The sequence below is a fragment of the Rhineura floridana genome, chromosome 11 (genome assembly GCF_030035675.1).
Source record: "Rhineura floridana isolate rRhiFlo1 chromosome 11, rRhiFlo1.hap2, whole genome shotgun sequence".
Lineage (NCBI taxonomy): Eukaryota > Metazoa > Chordata > Lepidosauria > Squamata > Rhineuridae > Rhineura > Rhineura floridana.
Window position 1 is genome coordinate 14,059,258 of NC_084490.1, and position 21,367 is coordinate 14,080,624.

At 42.1% G+C, this 21,367-nt stretch overlaps 1 protein-coding gene across 1 annotated transcript; it reads right to left on the bottom strand.

Moving 5' to 3' along the window:
* Positions 1 to 1,766: 1,766 nt before the first annotated feature.
* LOC133367445 (vomeronasal type-2 receptor 26-like) lies at positions 1,767 to 20,796 on the bottom strand. Its single transcript, XM_061591547.1, has 5 exons — positions 20,554 to 20,796; positions 17,797 to 18,654; positions 13,497 to 13,724; positions 9,215 to 9,341; positions 1,767 to 2,668 (listed from the first exon to the last, which is right to left on the bottom strand). Exons 1-5 carry the CDS (start codon positions 20,794 to 20,796, stop codon positions 1,767 to 1,769), a joined length of 2,358 nt encoding a protein of 785 aa, XP_061447531.1.
* Between the last annotated feature and the right edge of the window lie 571 nt (positions 20,797 to 21,367).

The window sequence follows — 21,367 nt, forward strand, 5'->3', positions numbered from 1 at the left end:
TGACCTCGGTAACAATATCTGCAGAGTGCCCTGCATGAAATAATTTGTCACAGGTGGGGGAAGAGGGACTAAGCTGAGGCTTGTCCTCTTCTGTGGCGGATATATGTGGAATTTCACAAGTTAGGGTTTGGTGACCACCCCTAGGCACCCTTTAAGGTGATTGGTGGGTTCTGAGGCCTGCCTTCCAGGTTGTGCAGCCGGTTGGCAGAATAAGGCTCACCTTTGGGGCTAACTTGTAACACCCACTCAGAGTTGTGTGGCCCTGAGGGGAGGTGGAGCAGGAAGGCCTCCCTAACCACCTATTCTCTATCCCATACAATGTCTTTTCTTCAATTTCCTAATGCACATGTCATCTGCATAGAAATTTAAAAGGTGCTCCTCATCTTCTCCCCTGTAACCACCTTCATCAGGATTACACAATAAAGCTTTGGCTAATTCTTCCAGGGAGATGGTGAAGAATAGTGACGATAGGGAGCAACCCTGCTTAGTACCCCTGTTTATGGATATTGGTAGCACATCCTTTTCATTAATGTGCACCAAAGCATAATTTTCTTTACATAGTTCACCTATTGCAACTTGTCTATTTGGCTTTTAATGGCTGATATAAGCTGGAATTATACAGAGCTTTACTGCTGGGGGCTGGCTGGAATGTATTTCCTTATTGCTATTTAGGTTTTAGTATTAGAGTGTCGGACTAGGACCTTGGAGACCAGGATTCGAATCCCCACATAGCCATGAAGCTCCCTGGGTGACCTTGCGCCAGTCACTGCCTCTCAGCCTCATAGAAAGGCAATGGTAAAACCACCTCTGAACACTGCTTACCATGAAAACCCTATCCATAGGGTCGTCATAGGTAGGAATCGACTTGAAGGCAGTCCATTACCATTTTCCATTATTATAAAATGGATACTTCTAAACGTTCTTCATATTTTATTTATGTTTGTAACATATATGCTTTCAGGAGCATTTTCTCACAAAGTGGGTCATAAACAAATGATGGGGATACAGAAAATAAAAGCAAAGCCTAATTAGATGGAATTTAACATCCTACCAAGTACGGTATTAATTAATTAATTAATTACATTTATATACCACCCCATAGCCAAAGATCTCTGGGTGGTTTATAAAAATTAAAAACATTGAACATTAAAAACAAATACATATTTTTTAAAAGCCATACAAAGTTTAAAATAATGAAGCACAGATAAACAAGGTAAAAGACCTGGGGTCAGAGCTCAGCATATGCTGTTAGAATGCCTGGGAGAAATGCCTTTACAATCATGAAAGTAGACAGCACACTGTATGTCCCATGTAACAAGATACTGTTCAAGTAGATACTGGCTCACTGGAATGTGTCTTGTTATGAGGACGGGGGGGAGGTAGGGACAGCACGAATGAACGATCAAGCCCAGAGAGCTGGCTCAATGCAAGGCAATGGAAGAAGTCTGGGAAAGTTACTGACAAAGACGGGAGGGGCTGTGTGAGGAGGCTTGAGAGCATATATCACTCGTACCTTTGTAACCATGCTTTAGACTGGTTTTCAGGCACGAGCCGGATACCTAGTCTCTCTTTTGCAAGAGATATTGGTAATCAATAAAGGTTTTGACTTATTTTCTGGTTTCCCATCTGGTGTGTATTTTTGGAGCTTCCTCCAGATGTAAAAGAGCAATTTTTTGGTGTAACAGCACACTGTATGTGGAGCTTGATTCTAAAAAAGAGAAGTCAACTTTGGAAGCAGGTAGGAAAGATGCTACAAGTCACTCAGCTCAATTCTTTTTCCTTACTAGTTGATCTCTGGTGTTCAGATCAGGCCTCAGTACAATAATGTAGAATTTGGGGAGAAAGATGCAACCCAGTAATCCAGCACTAGAGGCCAAGATGGAGAAGATCTCCACGGCCACCATGTATTTCCCCTTCGCACTCAGGTAAGTTGGGATAAAGGACAACCAAACACTGCAAAACACCAACATACTAAAGGTGATGAGCTTCGCTTCATTAAAAGTATCAGGCAACTTCCTGGCAAAGAAAGCCACTATGAAGCTGATGATGGCCAGAAGCCCCATGTAGCCCAGGACAGTATAAAACATTGAGACTGAGCTTTCATTGCATTGCACAATGATCTGATCAATCTGGGAATGCATGTCAAACTCTGGGAAGGGAGGAGAGGTTGCCAGCCACACTACACAGATTCCAGTTTGAATCAGAGTGCACAGGATGATTAATGAGACTGCCAGCCTCTTCCCTACCCATTTCCTCATCCTGTTTCCTGGCTTGGTGGCCATGAAGGCCAGAACCACAGTGATAGTTTTAGCCAATACACAAGAAACAGCAAGGGAGAAGATGATTCCAAACACTGCTTGACGGAGAAGGCAGGTCACCTTCCCAGGCTGTCCAATGAAAAAGAAGGAACATAAAAAGCAAAGCAAAAGGGAAATGAGGAGGGTGCATGTGATGTTCCAGTTGTTGGCTTTGACAATGGGAGTATTCTGATGCTGAATGAAGATCTGCATTACTGCAAGGGTGATCAGAGAAAGGAAAAGAGCAAATGAAGCTGGAAGTATTCCCAAAGGCTCTCCATAAGACAGATAGCTTATGTGCTTGAGGATGCACTGATCCTGTTTCTTGTTTGGATGATGATCCTCAGGACACTTGTTGCAATGCTTTGCATCTGAAAGTTAGAAGTCTCAATAGTTAAAATGTATGTCTGGACACTTAACATAGATCACATCAACCATTCAATATTGTGTCTTGAAATAAGGCTTGAAACATACCACTTAGAAGAACTGGTATGATAATCATCGTGTTCAACTTTGTGGGAAAGCAGAGGGATGATAATGACACTGGATGAATCAGTTAATATGTGGTTATTATTTGGAGGCATTGTGTATTTATCTCAAATACTGATTTAATACAGAGCAGCATTCATTCAAAACTGAAAGTTGAAAAGAGGACACAACATTTAAATAGATTCCTTTAAAGTTTAGGCATTTTATTCCCAGTGTCAGGAACCAGCAATGCTTCTTTGCAATGTATTTTCATGAAAGCACTTTTAAATTAAACTTTCTGGAGTGGTCAATTTCATAATCATTAGCTGTCTATTTGCAGAAAATAGTTGAGCATCAACTGGCCATAGGAAAGATCTTGCATTCCATGGCTTATTTCCAATCCACTAAGCTGCAAACTGCAGTGCTAAAGGAACTCAGCTTTGCTGTTTCTTTAAAGATTAAGTGATGCAATCATGCTGCCCCATAACATAGACTTTTCTGAATGGCTTCCAGGAAGAAATAAAGAACAACTAAACTACAAAATAGAACCCAATGCCATGAAAAAGGAAAGAATGCTTACATAAATACATGAAATCAGAACTCAGTATGCACCTAACTTAAAAACAGATTTTAGGAAAAGGAAGATCCATATTTCCTAATTATTCACAAGGCTAGGGTGAATGAAAATGTCTTCATCTCTTACCTGGCAAAGATGACAAGTAATCCTCCTCTGGAAACCTATTCCATAAGAAGGGTGCCACTACTGAAAAATACCTCACCCTAATGGTTGCCTCCCCCTCCCTTTACTCAACAGAGAAGTATTTCTGAACACAAATTTCTTTCTCTCTTGTAGAAATCAGGGATGTACAATGTGCCGAATCTAATATGTTTTTGGCATCTTTTGCCAAGGAGTCTCCCAATTGCAGATTTTTATTCAAGTCTGTATCTTCATTGGATTTAAAATTGTTTTTTCAGTGAGTGAACACAGCAAGCAAACAGGGAGAGCTAGTAGGAGTTTCGAAGCAGAGATCAGTAGGGGAGGTCAAGGGGGATGGTCCCTAACAAAAATTTGTAGTGCACATTATATACCAGTGGGACTGTCCTGTTAACATTCAGTGAAGACAGGACAAACCACAGGCCATTGCAATGTAAATAGAAAAATAAAATAAAATCAAAGGTGTCACAACTGCAATGGTCTATACATGCATTAAAGTCATGTTGTGATGCTGCAGGCAGTTAGTGATAAGCATGTTAGTTTCCTGACTCCTAAATGAGCAGAGCACAGGAAGAAGTCTCAGCTGGCCTAGAGGGTAAACACTCAGAGAGTGAGTGAACAGAGCAACCAGACAGGGTGAGCTAATAGGAGTATGGCAGCAGAGCTGTAGTGAGGAAGGGATGTATTGGAGAAGGAGATAAAGGTGAGGAGCTGAGTCACCTGAAGTAACCACAGGAGGCTGCCTGTGCTGAGTCACTGTTTGTTCACCATTTGCTCAGCTGTTGATTGAAGAGGCATGTCCTGATAACAGCTGAGGGCAACTATCAGCAGCTGTGTGTGCTGGCAGTTTCATTCTGTTTCCTGACTCCTAACTGAGCAGAGCAGAGGAGCTGCCTCAGCTGGTTTAGAGGGTATATATGTAAGCCAGCTCTCAGACAGTGAGTGAACACAGCAAGCAAACAGAGAGAGCCAGTAGGAGTTTCGCAGCAGAGATCAGTAGGGGAGGTCAAGGGGGATGGTCCCTAACAAAAATTTGTAGTGCACATTACATACCAGTGGGACTGTCTTGTTAACATTCAGGGAAGACAGGACAAAACACAGGCCATTCCAATGTAAATAGAAAATAAAAACAAAAGGTGATAGAGACTATGGATGGAGAGGACACCCCAGTGGTGGTGACCTGCAAGGTGTGTGTGATGTTTGTTTTCTTGCCTGAGAACAACACGGCATATATGTGCAACAAGTGCAAGCTGGTTGAACTGTTGGAAGAAAACGTGAGAGGCCTGGAGTGGTAAGTGGCCACACTCAAGAGAAGATGAAGGGTTCTTAGACAGAACACTGGAACAACAAGAGCAAAGAGAAGTACAGGAGGTACAAGAACAGCAGCAAGTTGAAGCAGAAGATGAGAGTGCTGAGGAGAGGAACAACAAAGAGGAGAAAATTATGAGGAAAAGGGTGAAAGAAGCAGAAGAGCTAGGAAACACTTTGCACAGGTGGAACTGTGGAACCGCTTTCAGATACTTGAGGATGAGACTGGAGGACACCCTACATAGGAAGAATTACAGGAGACCCTGTAGAACAGCAGGCAAGAGGTTGAAGCTCAGTCAGTCAGAGGCAATGAAACCACATTCCTCAACAACAAGAAAAGTAGTAGTAGTGAGAGACTCCCTACTGTATGAGATTGAAACCCAAGTATGCCAAGAAGACCCATGGACTCGCCAGGTATCCTTTCTCCAGGGAGGATGGATTACAGATGTGACTGAAGGGTCGCCAACACTCATAAAGCCCACTGACAGGTATATCTTTCTTCTCATCCATGTGAGAACAAATGATACTGCCAAGAGGAGATACGAAAAGATCAGATCAGACTTTGAAGATCTGGGAAGGAAACTCAAGGAGTTTGAGGCCTAGATAGCTCACCCATCCTTCTATTACTTAGAAGTAGAAAGGGGAAAAAATACTCCAGCTGAATGACTGGCTACGAAGGTGATGCTGATGTGAGAGAATGGATTCTGGGACAATGGACTACACTTCTTGGAAGATGGACTGCTGGCAAGTGATGAGTTGTACCTCAGAAGGACTGAGAAGAATGTGCTTGGCCACAGCATGGAGAACTTCATCAAGACAGCTTCAAACTGAATCCTAAGGGGGAGGGAGAAGTAAACTTGGAGGCAACAATGAACAAAGGCTTATGCACAGTATCAGGAACTGAGAGAACAGTTCTAATGAGGCCAAATAGTTGTCTTCATAGAAATATAGGAAGGAAGCCAGACCATAAATCACATAGTCTTTGATATCTGTACACTAATGCCCAGAGAATGGGAAATAAGCAGGACAGACTTAAACTCTTGATATAGGAAAGCAAATATGACTTGATAGGTATAACCGAAACTTAGTGGGATGACTCCCATGACTGGAGTTGGAAAAGGTTCAGAAGAGGGCAACCAGAATGATCAAGGGGATGGAGCGACTCCCTTACGAGGAAAGGTTGCAGCATTTGGGGCTTTTTAGTTTAGAGAAAAGGCGGGTCAGAGGAGACATGATAGAAGTGTATAAAATTATGCATGGCATTGAGAAAGTGGATAGAGAAAAGTTCTTCTCCCTCTCTCATAATACTAGAACTCGTGGACATTCAAAGAAGCTGAATGTTGGAAGATTCAGGACAGACAAAAGGAAGTACTTCTTTACTCAGCGCATAGTTAAACTATGGAATTTGCTCCCACAAGATGCAGTAATGGCCACCAGCTTGGATGGCTTTAAAAGAAGATTAGACAAATCCATGGAGGACAGGGCTATCAATGGCTACTAGCCATGATGGCTGTGCTGTGCCACCCTAGTCAGAGGCAGCATGCTTCTGAAAACCAGTTGCCGGAAGCCTCAGGAGGGGAGAGTGTTCTTGCACTCAGGTCCTGCTTGCGGGCTTCCCCCAGGCACCTGGTTGGCCACTGTGAGAACAGGATGCTGGACTAGATGGGCCACTGGCCTGATCCAGCAGGCTCTTCTTATGTTCTTATGGAATACAACAATTAAGGGATATACTGTAACTTGTTCAAAAAGAACAGAAGGAGTAAAAAGGAGACAGAGTTGAACTACATGTTAAAAATTTACAATATACAGTATATTCCTGCACAGAAATACAGGAGGATGAGCTTGGTAGCCCCACCAAGAGTATTTGGATTAAAATTAATGGGGCAAACAATAAAAAGAACATGGTGGTTGGAATCTACTACCGACCACCCAATCAAGGAGAAGACAAGGATGAAACATTTGAAAAACAAATTGCCAGTGTTTTCAGGAAGCATGATGTGGTGATAATGGGGGACTTCAATTACCAGTATCTGTTGGGAGACAAATTCCAAGAAATTCCTGACTTGTGTTGGAGATAACTTGCTCCTACAGAAAGTGGAAGAAGGAACTGGAGGGTTAACTATCCTTGACCTGATTCTAACCAATAGAGATGACTTAGTGGATGAAGTGACAGTTATAGGAACTCTAAGGAAAAGTGACCATGTTATACTTGAGTACTTGATTTTAAAGGAAACAAAAGCTGAGAGTAGCCATATGCATACCATAGACTTCAGGAAAGCCAATTTTAATAAACTCAGAACAATGATAAGTAAGGTTCCACGGCAAGCGACCCTAATGAGGAGTCCAAGATGGGTGGGAGTTTCTAAAAAATGCAATTCTGAAGGCACAATTGCAAACAATTAAATGAGGGAAAAAAAGATTGAAGACAACAGAAGAAGCCAATGTGACTTCACAAAAAGCTAAGACATGACTTGAACATGAAAAAGGTCACATACAAGAAGTGGAAGGAAGGCCAGACCACAAAGGAAGAGCACAGACATGTAGCACGGAATTGCAGGCATGGCGTCAGGAAGGCTAAAGCTGAGGATGAGGTGAGGTTAGCAAGGGATGCTAAGAGGAACAAAAAAGCTTTCTTCAGGTATATCCATAGGAAAAGACAGAAAAGAAATGGTAGTATAGCAATTCAGTGAGGATGGCAAAATAATAACAGATGGCAAAGAAAATACAGAAGTGCTCAATTGCCAGTCTTCTCCCAGAAGAGGGTCTGTGGTCCTCCTGGCAAACATGAAGTTGACAGGGCAGGATTGCAGCTTGATAGACAAATGGTTGAGGAATACCTATTCACTTTGAATGAGTTCAGATCTACAGGGCCTGGTGAACTGCATCCTAGAGTATTGAAGGAACTGGCTGAAGAAATCTTGGAACCACTGTCTTTATCTTCGTGAAACTGTGGAGAATGGATGAAGTGCTGGATGAGTGGAAGAGGGCTAATGTCCCTATCTTCAAAAAGGTCTAAAAGGAGGAATCTGGGAACTACAGACGTGTCAGCCTGACATCAATGCCTGGGAAAATTCTGCACTCAGTCTGTAAGCACCTTGAAAACAATGCAGTGATTACTAGAAAACAACCTGGATTTGTGAAGAACAAATCCTGCCAGACTAATCGTATCTCATTTTTTATCGGGTAACCTCCCTGGTGAATGGAGGGAATCCTGTGGAAATACTATGTCAAAGCTTTTCACAAAGTGTCCCATGATATTCTGATTAGCAAACTAGCTAAATGTGGGCTGGACAGAACAACCATCAGATGGATCCACAGGTGGCAACAGAATCGTACCCAAAGGGCTCTTATCAATGGTTCCTTCTCAAAGGGGGATGGTTACTGCAGGGCTTGGTCCTGGGCTCAGTGCTCTTCAATGTTTTTATTAATGACTTGGATGAGGAGGTGCAGGGAATGCTTACCACATTTGCAGATGATACAAAATTGGGAGGGATAGCTAAAACCCTGGAAGATAGAAACAAAATTCAAAGTGATGTTGATAGGCTTGGGCTAAATACTACAAAATGAAATTTAACAGGGATAAATGCAACGTTCTACACCTAGGAAAAATAAATCAAATGCACAGTTATGAGATGGGGATACTTGGCTCAGTGACACAACATTTGAAAAGGATCTTGGAATTGCTATTGAAGACAAGATGAATATGAGCCAACAGTACAATGTGTCTGCAAACAAAGCAAATGCTATTTTAAGCTGCATTAAGAGAAGTATAGTTTCGATCACATGAAGTACTAGTTCTTCTTTATTCAGCATTGGTTTGCCCTCATCTTGAGTTCTGTGTAAAGTTCTGGACCCCACATTTTAAGGAGGACACAGACAAACTGGAATAGGTTCAGAGGTTGGGCAGGAAGGATGATTAGGTGACTGGAAGCAAAGCCCTATGAGGAGAGACTGAAAGGAGTGGGCATGTTTAGCCTTGAGAAGACAAGACGGAGAGGAAATATGATAGCACTCTTCAGCTACTTGAAAAATAGTCATACAGAGGAGAGCCAGGATATCTTCTCGATCATCCCAAAGTGCAGGAAACAGAATAATGAACTCAAGTTATACAAAGCCAGACTTTGGCTGAAAAGCAAGAAAAACTTTGTAACTGTTAGAGTGGTACAACAATGTAACCAATTACCTAGGGAGGTGGTGAGCTCTCCAGCACCAGAGGCATCCAAGAGGCAGCTGCACAGCCACCTGTCGGGTATGCTTTAGGTTGCATTGAGCAGGAGGCTGGACTCAGTGGCCTTATAGGCCCCTTCCAACTCTACTATTCTATGATTCTATGGTTATCTGCATGTGTAAAACCACTCCTTTCAGAAAATGTATTTTATAAATAGATAAACTGCCATTCCTATGTAACCATGCAATCTCTTCTCACCGGTCATGTTTGAAAACGTTCCTTCAGAGCACTGAGCACAATCATAACAGCAAATCTCTTCACCCTCACGCACAATACTGCTGTGTCCGGGATGGCAACTATCAACACATGTGGATTCAGGTAGTGTCTAAGGATACCCAAAAAGAAAGGATTTAGTGTGTGGAACAGTGGTGGTGAACCTCTGGCCCATGGACTCATTCGGTCCAGCAGGGCCCCTAATTTTATTTATTTATTTAAAACTTTTTTATACCACTTGATCATTTGCATTTCTAAGTTGTACATAAAAACAAGCCATAGATAAAACAAACAAGGGAACAATAAAATCATAATTTAACCAATCTTTTCCTTAATCATTCGGCCCTCATAGATGTTTTTCCCAAGCCACAGCCATCCATCCCACACCTGACATCATCCATGGTGTCTCGTGTTGGGCAGGTAAAGATACGGCTGCAAGGAAGCAATTGGGAGTCATAAAATGTGCCCTCAGGTGGGGCTTGTATTGCTTACCTTGTGAAGCAAGTACTGGGCTCCTGCTGAGAGGAAGGGTGGGATATAAATCAATTAAATAAATAAGTAAATACTTCTGGGATAGCATCCATTTGGAACCTCTTATTCTGAGCTCCTGAGTAGAGCTGATCCTTGCCAAAAGCAGGGTTGAAGTCAGTGCCAATCGTCTGTGATTTCATTTCCTTCTGGAGTTGCCTACACTCTGCAGTATCAGCAATTTCAGAGTATAGCCCAGAGAAGTGGGGTTTCCAGCCCCATTTGGATCAGATGGGATCTTCTTTTGCAGGGCAGCTTGAATTCAAGCCATGGTATCATGGTTATGTCAGGCAATTCATGGTGTCAATGTTGCCCGCCAGGAGTATGGGAGCACAGGATCCAACCCTCCAGAGTTTTCCTTAGGATGATAATATTTAATTTTTCTCCATTTTATATAATTACAAAATAATAACTAATGCCTGGCTGGGAGGAAGACACAGCTGTGTAGCTTAGAGTGAAAACTATGGGATGGCAAAGGCTAAGTGGAAACAAATAAGAAAAAATGATGGGTAGAAAGGGACAGCATGAATCTATGTGAGTTGGCAGTATAGATGTTCTCTATGGCGAAGAAAGGTTTGCAAATAGCAAGTATTAAGTTCATAAGCTAGCTACAGTCACAGCTTGGAAGTAATTTATCAGGAAAAAAGAATTACTTTATTACTTTTTTTGAGGAATGAAGGGGTAATTCCCCCCCCCTCGTGCTCTGTAGGAGGCCACAATGAAAGAGATGGACAGCAAGAGGGGTGGAGTGGAGGGAGAAAGGAGCTGGAGGGCAAAGATGTGGATGAAGGAGGAGAAGGCAGCAGTGGAATGTACATGGAGAACTGTGGAGATGAGAAACAACAACGTGTGTGTGTGTTAATACTGTGTTTACACTTAGCACGAGGGAGTAGCCCTCCTTGGCTACTTTTGCTGCATTTGCTGTATTTAAACTTTTTTGCACCCCAGGGGAAAATGTTTGCTTGGTAGCAGGGCAGGGTTCAGGAGATGGTTGAGTGAGAGAGAGACTGCTTGTTGGTGAGAGAGTGTGGTGGTGGGGTTGCCCTTGGTTCGGCGCTCAACGCTTTGAGTGGTGGCCTCTGCCTGCCTCCATTCCTCCCTGAGAGACCACCGCTGCTAGCTAGTTGCCGCCGCTCTCTAGCTACCCAGAATCTACAGGGCTGCTGAGGGAGCAAGCAGCAGAGCCAAAAGCCTCCTCACAGCCTTGGCTTAGTGGCTTTGGGTGAGCAAGGGGCAGGCAAGCAGATGTTGCAGCAGCAAGCAGACAGGGTCCTATAGAGCTGCTGCTTCCAGTTTTCCTTAGGATGATAATATTTAATTTTTCTCCATTTTATATAATTACAAAATAATAACTAATGCCTGGCTGGGAGGAAGACACAGCTGTGTAGCTTAGAGTGAAAACTATGGGATGGCAAAGGCTAAGTGGAAACAAATAAGAAAAAATGATGGGTAGAAAGGGACAGCATGAATCTATGTGAGTTGGCAGTATAGATGTTCTCTATGGCGAAGAAAGGTTTGCAAATAGCAAGTATTAAGTTCATAAGCTAGCTACAGTCACAGCTTGGAAGTAATTTATCAGGAAAAAAGAATTACTTTATTACTTTTTTTGAGGAATGAAGGGGTAATTCCCCCCCCCTCGTGCTCTGTAGGAGGCCACAATGAAAGAGATGGACAGCAAGAGGGGTGGAGTGGAGGGAGAAAGGAGCTGGAGGGCAAAGATGTGGATGAAGGAGGAGAAGGCAGCAGTGGAATGTACATGGAGAACTGTGGAGATGAGAAACAACAACGTGTGTGTGTGTTAATACTGTGTTTACACTTAGCACGAGGGAGTAGCCCTCCTTGGCTACTTTTGCTGCATTTGCTGTATTTAAACTTTTTTGCACCCCAGGGGAAAATGTTTGCTTGGTAGCAGGGCAGGGTTCAGGAGATGGTTGAGTGAGAGAGAGACTGCTTGTTGGTGAGAGAGTGTGGTGGTGGGGTTGCCCTTGGTTCGGCGCTCAACGCTTTGAGTGGTGGCCTCTGCCTGCCTCCATTCCTCCCTGAGAGACCACCGCTGCTAGCTAGTTGCCGCCGCTCTCTAGCTACCCAGAATCTACAGGGCTGCTGAGGGAGCAAGCAGCAGAGCCAAAAGCCTCCTCACAGCCTTGGCTTAGTGGCTTTGGGTGAGCAAGGGGCAGGCAAGCAGATGTTGCAGCAGCAAGCAGACAGGGTCCTATAGAGCTGCTGCTTCCAGTTTTCTTTCCTGCCCCTCCTTTCTTCCTAACAGCCAGGGTGCATCTTAGTCTCAGGCAGGTATTTCCTGGAAGTTATTTTGTGCAAATTAAAGAATCCCCCACCCCATGTCAAATGCAAAGAGTTGCAAACAGACAATAAAAACAATTGTATAGTTAACTTGCAATACAACATATACATGACTACCCAGATGTAAGTCTATTTATGTTTACTGGAGGTTACTCCCAGGTAAATCAAACTGGGTATAGGATTGCACTATAGGCCAGATAAGGACTGGTTGAAGCCTTGAAGCTGTACTAATGTGGTGGTGGTGGGGAGAAAAATATGGCCCTTTAAAGTACAAAGTTGCATTAACTCTGGTTAATGCAAGTAAAATTTGATGCTTCTAATACAAGGACTAACCTGCAATCCAATACATGTCTACACAGAAAGAAACTCCATTGGGTTCAGTGGGACTTACTTCGAGGTAAGTGTGTATTTGTACCACTTACCTGGTTTGTATTTGTGTGCAGTTGTGTAAGTGTGTAAGCCTCTGAAATGATGAAATGTATTCCAGTGGAGTCCATTCCTATATATGTCTACTCCAAATTAAGCCTCAATGAGTTAAATGAATAAGTATATAGGACTGCAGATTAATGTTTACCTCTGAAAGGAACGCACTGTCAGACATAGAATTTAAGAGACATACTTTGTAGGCATGTTTGACACAATGCAGGTAGGTAGGGAGTTGTGTTAATCTAATTGGGTAGTCAACAGGGTGCCCTCCACCCTGGGACAACTCCCATCAGTCTCAGACAGCATAACCAATTATCGGGGATGATGGAAATTGTAGTCCAACAACATCAAGAGGGCACCATGTTGGCTATACCTGGTCTGTAAGGCCCCACAAGTAACTTTTGTTCTTTGTTGCAATACGACAAGAACTTAAGACAAGTCTGCTGGATCAGGCCAGTGACCCATCTAGTCCAGCATCCTGTTCTTGCAGCGGCCAACCAGATGCCCTAAAGGGAATCCCACGAGCAGGACCCGAGTGCAAGAGCAGCACTCTCCCCACTTGTATTCCCAGTAACTGATATTCAGAAGCATGCTGTCTCTGACAGTGGAAGTAGAACATAGCCATCATTGCTAGGTGCCGCTGATAGCTTTATCCTCCATGAATTTGTCTAATCCTCTTTTGAAGCCATCCAAGCTGGTGCCCATCACTGCTTCTCGTGGGAGCGAATTGCATAGTTTGCACCTTGTAGGAACTACAGATTTTTTAAAGTAACTTAAGTATAATTGTAGCAATTACTGTTGAGTAATGGTAATAAATTACTTTCAGAACAATTGTAATTGCAGTTTATTCCTTTCTGGGGCAGTGTAACAGTAATTGTAATTTATTCCTTTTTAAACATAATCTTCCAGGCTCTGGAAAGTTCCACTCTTATCTGGAACCAGAAACAAGGCTGAATTTTGTCTTGGGCCCATCCATAACTCCATAGTTCTAGAAGAGATTAGTCCTTTCTACCTGGTTAAACTTGTGATTCCACACAATAGTACTTCCATTGATGGTGAACTGTTTTCCTTCAGGAGCCTGTGGGTCCAAACTTCCAACACAGATTCGACGGATGGACTGATTGAGGAATGTGACTGTGTTGATGATATCATATCCAGTTGCCAATTCTCCATTATCATCAAAAAATATTTCTTCCCCAGCACTATTGTTGAAGCGTATGTTTTTCAGGTAGGAGTGAAGCTAGATTGGAAAAGAAGATAACATGAACTGAGGCCAATGACAGAAAAGAGGTTACTGTGATCTCTCTGGAATTTTCTATCTTGTCCTTTTGAAATGCAACCCCCCCTTTTACTACTAAAACATCATCTTCAACTTGCTGCTTCTTTCTCATGTATGGTGGATATAGTTTAGATGGAATAAAATGCTCACCATCATGCATTTATGCACGTTGGATGAAATTCAACAGAGTTATGATTTCCAGGGATAACCTAGACATTTTAATTTGAATCCCCACTCTACAGATTTGAAACATAGCTAATAAACAGCAGATTATCACCACTTCAGATCTTATACTAAGGTGAAACTCAGTATGAATCGTGAATAATATTGCAGTGTCTGAATTTCTGTTATAAGAATATAAGAAGAACATTGAAGGATTAGGCCAAATAACCATCTAGTCCAGTATCTTGTTCTCAAGTGGCCAACCAGATCCCTATGGGAAGCTCAGAAGTGGAATCTTAGAGCAGCAGCAACTCTCCTCCTTTTTGATTCCCAGCAAGTGATAATCAGAGGAATATTGCTTTCAAGAGTGTCCGTGGAACACAGTGGGGGTGTACTTTGGTTCACTGTATACCCCCAAATATAAAGTCAATTGGTGGGAGTTAGGAAAGGTCCTCATGTTCCTGAGTCAGATTGCCCTATTAACCAAGTAACTGAAGTTGTATCAGAGACTAAATAATCATCCAAGTGGCTCTGTGTCTTTGGCTATCCAAATGAGGAATGACTGTTTCAACCTCGCCCCGCCCCCCCCGCCCCGAGAAGCAAAATCAAGATCACTAAAGAAATGTTCAGAGCTCAAGAGGGGAGGATTAAGGTGTGCACATTTGCACATGCGGGGCCTTTCTCTTTCATTTTGATAGATAGGTCTGGCTTTTAATCATAGTGAAAAATGTTCACAGTGATTTGGGGATGAGATTAATAACTGTTTGGCACTGTGTTCCAAAGTTCCTGACAACAAGCAAGAGTTTTGATAGATGGAATTTATGTCAAACTGCTAACCACATGACATTTCACTTTTGAAAAGGAAAAACAAAAGGAAGGTATAGACAAGTCTGGTCTAGTTCTTGGAGCCACTACCAAAACCCAGGAACAGGGCTCAACTGGAAAGAATTGAGATGCATTCAGCTTTTAGGATTACGAGGTTTCTCTCCCAGGATTGGGAGGGGGCAGAGAGAGATTGCACAGTCTGTCATACAATGGTCATTCAGCATCTCAAGATTACTGTATAATTCAAGGGCCAAAACAACAACACCCCATAACGATCATTAACTGTGTGCAACTGAATAGATACAGTATACAGTACCTCTGTGTTAAGAAATTCTTACTTTTGAATAAGCCTGCACAAATTACACCAAACTCTATGCTATTACGTCTTTCTACTGTCTTAATTAAAAATATCTCTCTCTGTCTCTCTCCTCCCTCCCTCCCTCTGACAGACTAGTACTTTAGACCTCGAAAATCACCTCACTCTCGCTTCAGTTAGCACTATGCCCCTATCCCTTCCCAACATGCAGATGCTGGTTCTAGGCATGCTTGACTCATGTGATAACACCTCAAGTGGGGAACAGCTCCTCATGTGGGGAACAGCTGCAGCACTAGGGGGACTGGAGAAGACCTGCCTTGGGGGTGAGTCTCTGAGCATCTGGGTGCTTGCTGCTGGCTCCTCTAGGTTGCTGTCTTTTGAGATAGCTGACATCCCTGGTAAGTGCTACCATGCAAAGTTGGCAGGCAAGAATGGTGTAGAGCAGCCTTTCCCAGCTAGTGGACCACCAGATGTTGTTGGACCACAGCTCCCATCAGCCTCAGCCAGCATTGCCAATGCTCAGGAAATATGGGAATTGTGGTCCAACAACACCTGGTGGCTCACTAGTTGGGAAAGGCTGGTCTAGAGGTTTGAATAATGGAGCAGATAAGCACATGACCTGAGGTTCACAGGAATACATTGACACATCACTTAACTTCTCAGATCACTGTGAGATTAAATCCTGGAAAAGAACCACCACTGTCCTCATGAACCTCCTAGTGGGATTCAGTGTGGGATAGATTATATCTGACTGAATTCAGTGTGGGGTGTTTTTTTAGTGTGGGGTGGGTTTCAGTCTGGGTTGATGTGTTTGTGAGAGGAGTTTGCTGTAAGGAGAGATTTATGGGGAGACCATGTTTGGGGTTGGCGTGTATATTGAGTTCACTGTATGTGTTGGGAGGATAAAGATCGAGAGTAGGTTGGGGATTTTGTGAAGGGGATTTCTGTGTTGGGAATTGTTTCAAGCATTTACTGTGGAAAAGGATGCATATGGGATTGTATACAGTTTCTAAGATTTTCAAATGTGAACAAAGGCCCAAAGTGGATGGCAAGTAACCATCTAACCACTGCACCAACCTGTCATATTTCATAACTAAAGGAACAGATATTGCACATATCGCTACAAAGGTGGCTCCCTCTGAAGACATTACACTCCATGCAGAAACATCAACTTAATATTTTTCTTTCAGTCATGCACCACACAATTTTGCAGTATGTCATTTCCAGGATTTAATGGAACTAGGAAAACTTAATGGTGTTTGAACCGCAGAATAAACTACATCAGTAATTCTTTTCAAAATCTGAAACAATTTTGCTTTCAAAAAAATTGATGGGAGGGTTTGAAAGGGTCATTTTTCAACACTTTTTACCTTGCTCTTTCTGTGGAAATGTTATCAGATTTCTTTGAAGATTGGTACTTTGTAGACATCATCAGGTATATCATGTGTGTCATGTTTAGAGTGATTAACCCAACACATTTATTATTAAAATAAGACAAGAACATGGTTCTGCTGTTAACTCTAGGAGCATTCCTATACTATCCAACATGCCATGAATTCTCACACTCCTTCTGTGACTTAGCAAGGGGAACTCTCAGATTCTTTCTGTTCTTCATATTTATTTTTAAACCAAAGGAGTTAGCAGATTGTTATTTATGGGAGAAGGGCCAGGTGCCAGCTTTCAAGCACCAACCTGTTTTCAGATGATCTGTACTTCATTGCTCCCTTGTACAATAATCTTCCATAATTTCAGAATGAGATTATTTTCAGCTGCCTCTTATGTACCATGGCCATCTAGCCCCAGTTTTCCCTCTGTCCAGGCAAGAACAAGACCAAATCTATCATGCTAGTTGTTAATCATTGTTTTGGATTCAAGAGAAAACCACCTTTAATTGGTCTTCTCCTTTCCTCAGCACCCTACAATGTAAGACCATACAAATAACATGCAAAACTTCTTAGGCTTCCTTTACAGATAGATTCAACTAACTGAGCCAAACAATGAATCAAAGTGGCCAGCAAAGAACAGTTTTCTTAAAAGAAAATGAGACTTAGTAAATCTTCACAGTGGCTGGGCCTGGAGAAATGTGTGTATGTTAAGAGATTTCGATTTTCATGAGGGACAGAACAGAATATGGGACCCATGCTAGATATGCGTTACTGAAACATTGCACAGCTTTTGTGTAGAACAGCATCCCCCAACCTGGTACATCTCTGATATCTTTTACTACAAGTTGCAACATCCCTGACAATTACTCATTTTGGCTGGTGCCAAAGGGAGTTGTAGTCAAAAACATTTAGGGGACAAAGGTTGGGGAATGCTGGAGTAGATTTCAAATCTCTTGCAAGGTACAGCCCACCATACAGCAAGGAGGTAATTCAGGACAACCTAACAATTTGTGTGTGAGTAGCCCCTATCAAATTCAGTTAATTGCTGTCCTAAAGTAATGAAGCTGAATCCAACAATTTCATGTCTATATATTGTAATGTGATGGGTGCAAGAATCCTACCTGCCATGGGTGGACATTAGAAGGTTCCATGACACTCCATCTCCCCTTGTCTTCTGCTTAGATCTTGATGAAAACATGGCATGGAGAGCATGTGCTACAGCATTAACAGCACTGTAGATATTATAGAAATTCAGTTAATTGCTCTAAAGTAATGAACCTGAATCCAGCCAGTGAAAGCCATTCATGCCCAATCATTATAGTACAGATGAATATGAGAATCCTACCTGCCATGGATGAATATTGAGAAGGTTCCATGTGGCTCCATCTCCCTTTCTTTTCTGTTTAGATGTTGATGAAATCATGGCATGAAGAGCATGTGCTACAGCATAAAGAGCATTGTAGATACTGTAGCTCTGGCCAGGCATTCCCATTTCAAATACACTTCCAGGGAGGCTCCGCAACTTCTCGCCTCCAGTACAGATTCGTCCACCTGGTAAATAATATTCAGATTTGGGGGCTTTGCACCAAAAAGCATGTGACCAGAACACATGGAAATAATAAAGATCAAATTGTATAGGATTTAAAGCCTCAAGATATTCTTTGTATTCTGCTAAATCATTGCTATGGAATGTGAAGGACAAGGTGCCATTTAGGGATTTTACTGGGAATAAAGCATTATGTACAGCAGATACAATATCCAAGTGAGCTGTTGTAATCCAAACCCTCTCTATTGGTCTCATTTCAAAGTTTTCATATAGTGCCAGAATCAGTCGTAAGGTGTCCATAGACCGTGAATCCCCATGAAGAAGAAAAACATTTATTTTGGTTGATGAGAGAACAGAAATTATTCTATCCAATTTCTTATCAACTTGCGTTGTGTCATGATTGACCTCCTTTGGTGTTGGAATAATTTCCTTAAAAGCAATACAAATATTGTTCTCGAGCAGTAAGGGAATGAGAGTCCTCAATACCATTTCTCCACTGTCATCATCTAAAACAAAAAGGCCAATCCAGGTCCATCCAAAATGCTGAAACAGCTGAACTATCCCATCATACTGAGAACTTTCATTTGCGATCATCCGATACCGAGAAGGGAACTGTGTTTTATCACTCAAAGCAGAGTCAAAGGAGCCATGACTGAGCTAAAACAAGGACAATGAGCCTTTTAGACCTAACAATAGTCTCTGATTGTTCCTCATTATTTATTTAAAATAATTATTTAAAATAATTATGTCCTTGAAAGTATGGGCAGGAAAGAAGGTTGAACTAATTTAACAGTTGACACTCACACAAATATTGGACATACTAGAAACTCTGCAGTACAGTCATCAGAACAGGATTACAAATAGGCTAATATAACTTTAGATACAAACATAAGAATCAGAACCACATAATTTTTTTAAAAAAATAAATGGAACTTTTGGGGAAGGGGCATTTGGATCTGAGAATTAGGGGAGAAAAAAAGATGAGCTTTACCCTTCTCCACAGTTCCCACTTGTAGCTATTTTCTCACTCCTGTGAGAGTTAAATCATGGCCTCATCTGCTAAGAACCATGCAGGCGTATGATTTGGAGTAAAAAAAGTAAAAGCAAAAAGCAAAACAAGATAAATGTGTGAGTGAGAGCGCATGAGTAAGAACAGACTCACACAGAGACATACATATAGGGTATATTCCAATTCATTAATTGGCACGGGAGTAAATCCCATTGAACTCAGTAGTCATGCAAATGATCAATCCATTCTCAGCAAACTTGCACAGAATCCCATTTCTTACCTCCCGGACTAAAAAGCAGAGAAATTCACTAATAGGCAACAAACAAACAAACAAACAAACAAACACCCTTGCTATAGCCAACAAATATTTCTATCAAACTTTGAAAAGCAGGGAAATTGAGTGAGTGCACCAGGGGAGCAGGAGAACTGACCTCTTCTCTGAGATATTGTACTGGCCTACACATTTGTAAACATGCAAACACAATTTGGGTTGGTCTTTTACAATCCAATCTATTTCCTGTGTAGCATGGAAGAATTTGGTAACATGTGGAGAGGGCAAGTTCGATCATTTGCACACTTACTGAGTTCAGTGGGATTTACCTCCATGCAATCATGCTTAAGGTAGGTGAAATTGACCATGGGGCAGGAGGAGAAGGGGCAGGGAGGGCTGGAGTGGAGAGACGAGGAGCAGGAGAGGAGGGGGAGCAGGAAGGGAGTAGAAAGGGGCAGGGAGGGGAAAAGTAGGAGAGAGGAGAGGAGGATTAGAGGGAGGGAGGGGAAGACATTGGGTGGTTAGACACTGAGCAGAGTATTCTTTAAGATGAACATGATGAATCTGACTTCTAAAAATTTAACTGTATTACAAATCACTAGGAAATCAGACTACAGGAGAAACCGGGTGGAAAGTGTGTACCTTAACTTGATCTAGCACAGTCCAGGGTTGTTCCGGTCACTGATGGGATTGTGCTGGCCTAACTACTCAAGCAGAGAAAGTGTAACATAACTTAATTGTGAGTCCTTCTGGACTTGCCTCTTAAAGTAGCTGGACACAAAAGCCGGCTCCAATGCACGCATTTCTTCACAAAGTGTACTTAGCCTTTGTGCTGAACAAGATGAGTGCGGTGCTGAGGAAGGGAAGGACTATTGGGAGTAAAGCACCAACACCTGTCACAAGTATTCTGACTTTTTTGGGGGGCGGGAGGCTGATAGACAGAAAAGTAATCTTCCTGATTCCTTCTTGAAAAGTAACCACTTGTTTGCTTGCTTTTCTCAGGCCTTTTTCCCTTCCTTCCTTTTCTAGTTAGGCAAAGTGTTTGTTGTGTGAGAGTGCTAGCCTCATAGGTCTACAGTGCCCACCTGTGTGTCTGTGGTCAGAATGACTTTATTCCCCAATAGTAATGAATCTTATGTTTATTTTTCAACCACCATCCTTACCATACTACTCCCTTCTGCACTTCACTGTAGCATAACATGGTAACAACATAAACGGGCTGCTCCCATAACCCCCCTCCTTTGATGCACCTAAGTAGATAGATAGACAGACACACCTGTGGCATTTTGTAGACATTTAAGATGTGGGGCATTTGGTTGGAGTTATGAGGAGTGAGTCCTCCAATGATGGCCATTAGCTTCTTTGTCTTTCCACAGTTGTAGTTAACGGGGCTCCCCTGAAGAAAGAAAAGGGCATCCATAGTCCCATAACAGTTTCCAAATTCATTATTCATATTAAGAGAGTAGAGGTAACCCAGTGTCATATTGGGCAAGAGGTGGGCATTTTTGTCGATCTCCATCGCGGCAAACACAGAGACAAGGACTTGGTGGTAGTAATTTGGCACTAGGCTGCAATGATATTTCAGTGAAGAATTAAGGCTGTCACATATCCATTGCTTTAATATACAAACTGTGGGCTTATGGAGCATTAGAAGCTCTTTTTGAAACACCAGGCATGGAGTTATGCAGTAGAAATTATCTTTACACATTTTATATATATCTAGATGTTTAAGATTATTGTCACTCATTATATTTCATTATCAGATTTCATTTTCTAGAGCTCTTTCCTTTCCCAACTGAAACCATGTCTTCTTTGAGGACTGTGATTCAACTGATGGGCTTGTCTGATACAGATGCATTCTTCTTTGAGGTGGTGCTATCTCTGTATTTTTCTATCTTTCTAATTTATTTGTTGTTGTTGTTGTTATGTGCCTTCAGGTCGATTATTCAGATCTTGTAAGTTCAGATCTGTGGCTTCCTTGATGGAATCAATCCATCTCTTGTTTGGCCTTCCTCTTTTTCTACTCCCTTCTGTTTTTCCCAGCATCATTGTCTGTTCTAGTGAATCATGTCTTCTCATTATGTTTCCTA

What these genes read in the sequence shown, in the direction of transcription:
- LOC133367445 (XM_061591547.1), bottom strand. Translation starts at nt 20,796, where the DNA reads ATGGAGATCGACAAAAATGCCCACCTCTTGCCCAATATGACACTGGGT. An exon ending in ATGTCTACAAAATGCCACAG is followed by an intron (nt 18,655 to 20,553) that starts GTGTGTCTGTCT and finishes TCCTTGTTTTAG; the next exon opens with CTCAGTCATGGCTCCTTTGA. An exon ending in TCAATATTCATCCATGGCAG is followed by an intron (nt 13,725 to 17,796) that starts GTAGGATTCTCA and finishes TTTCCAATCTAG; the next exon opens with CTTCACTCCTACCTGAAAAA.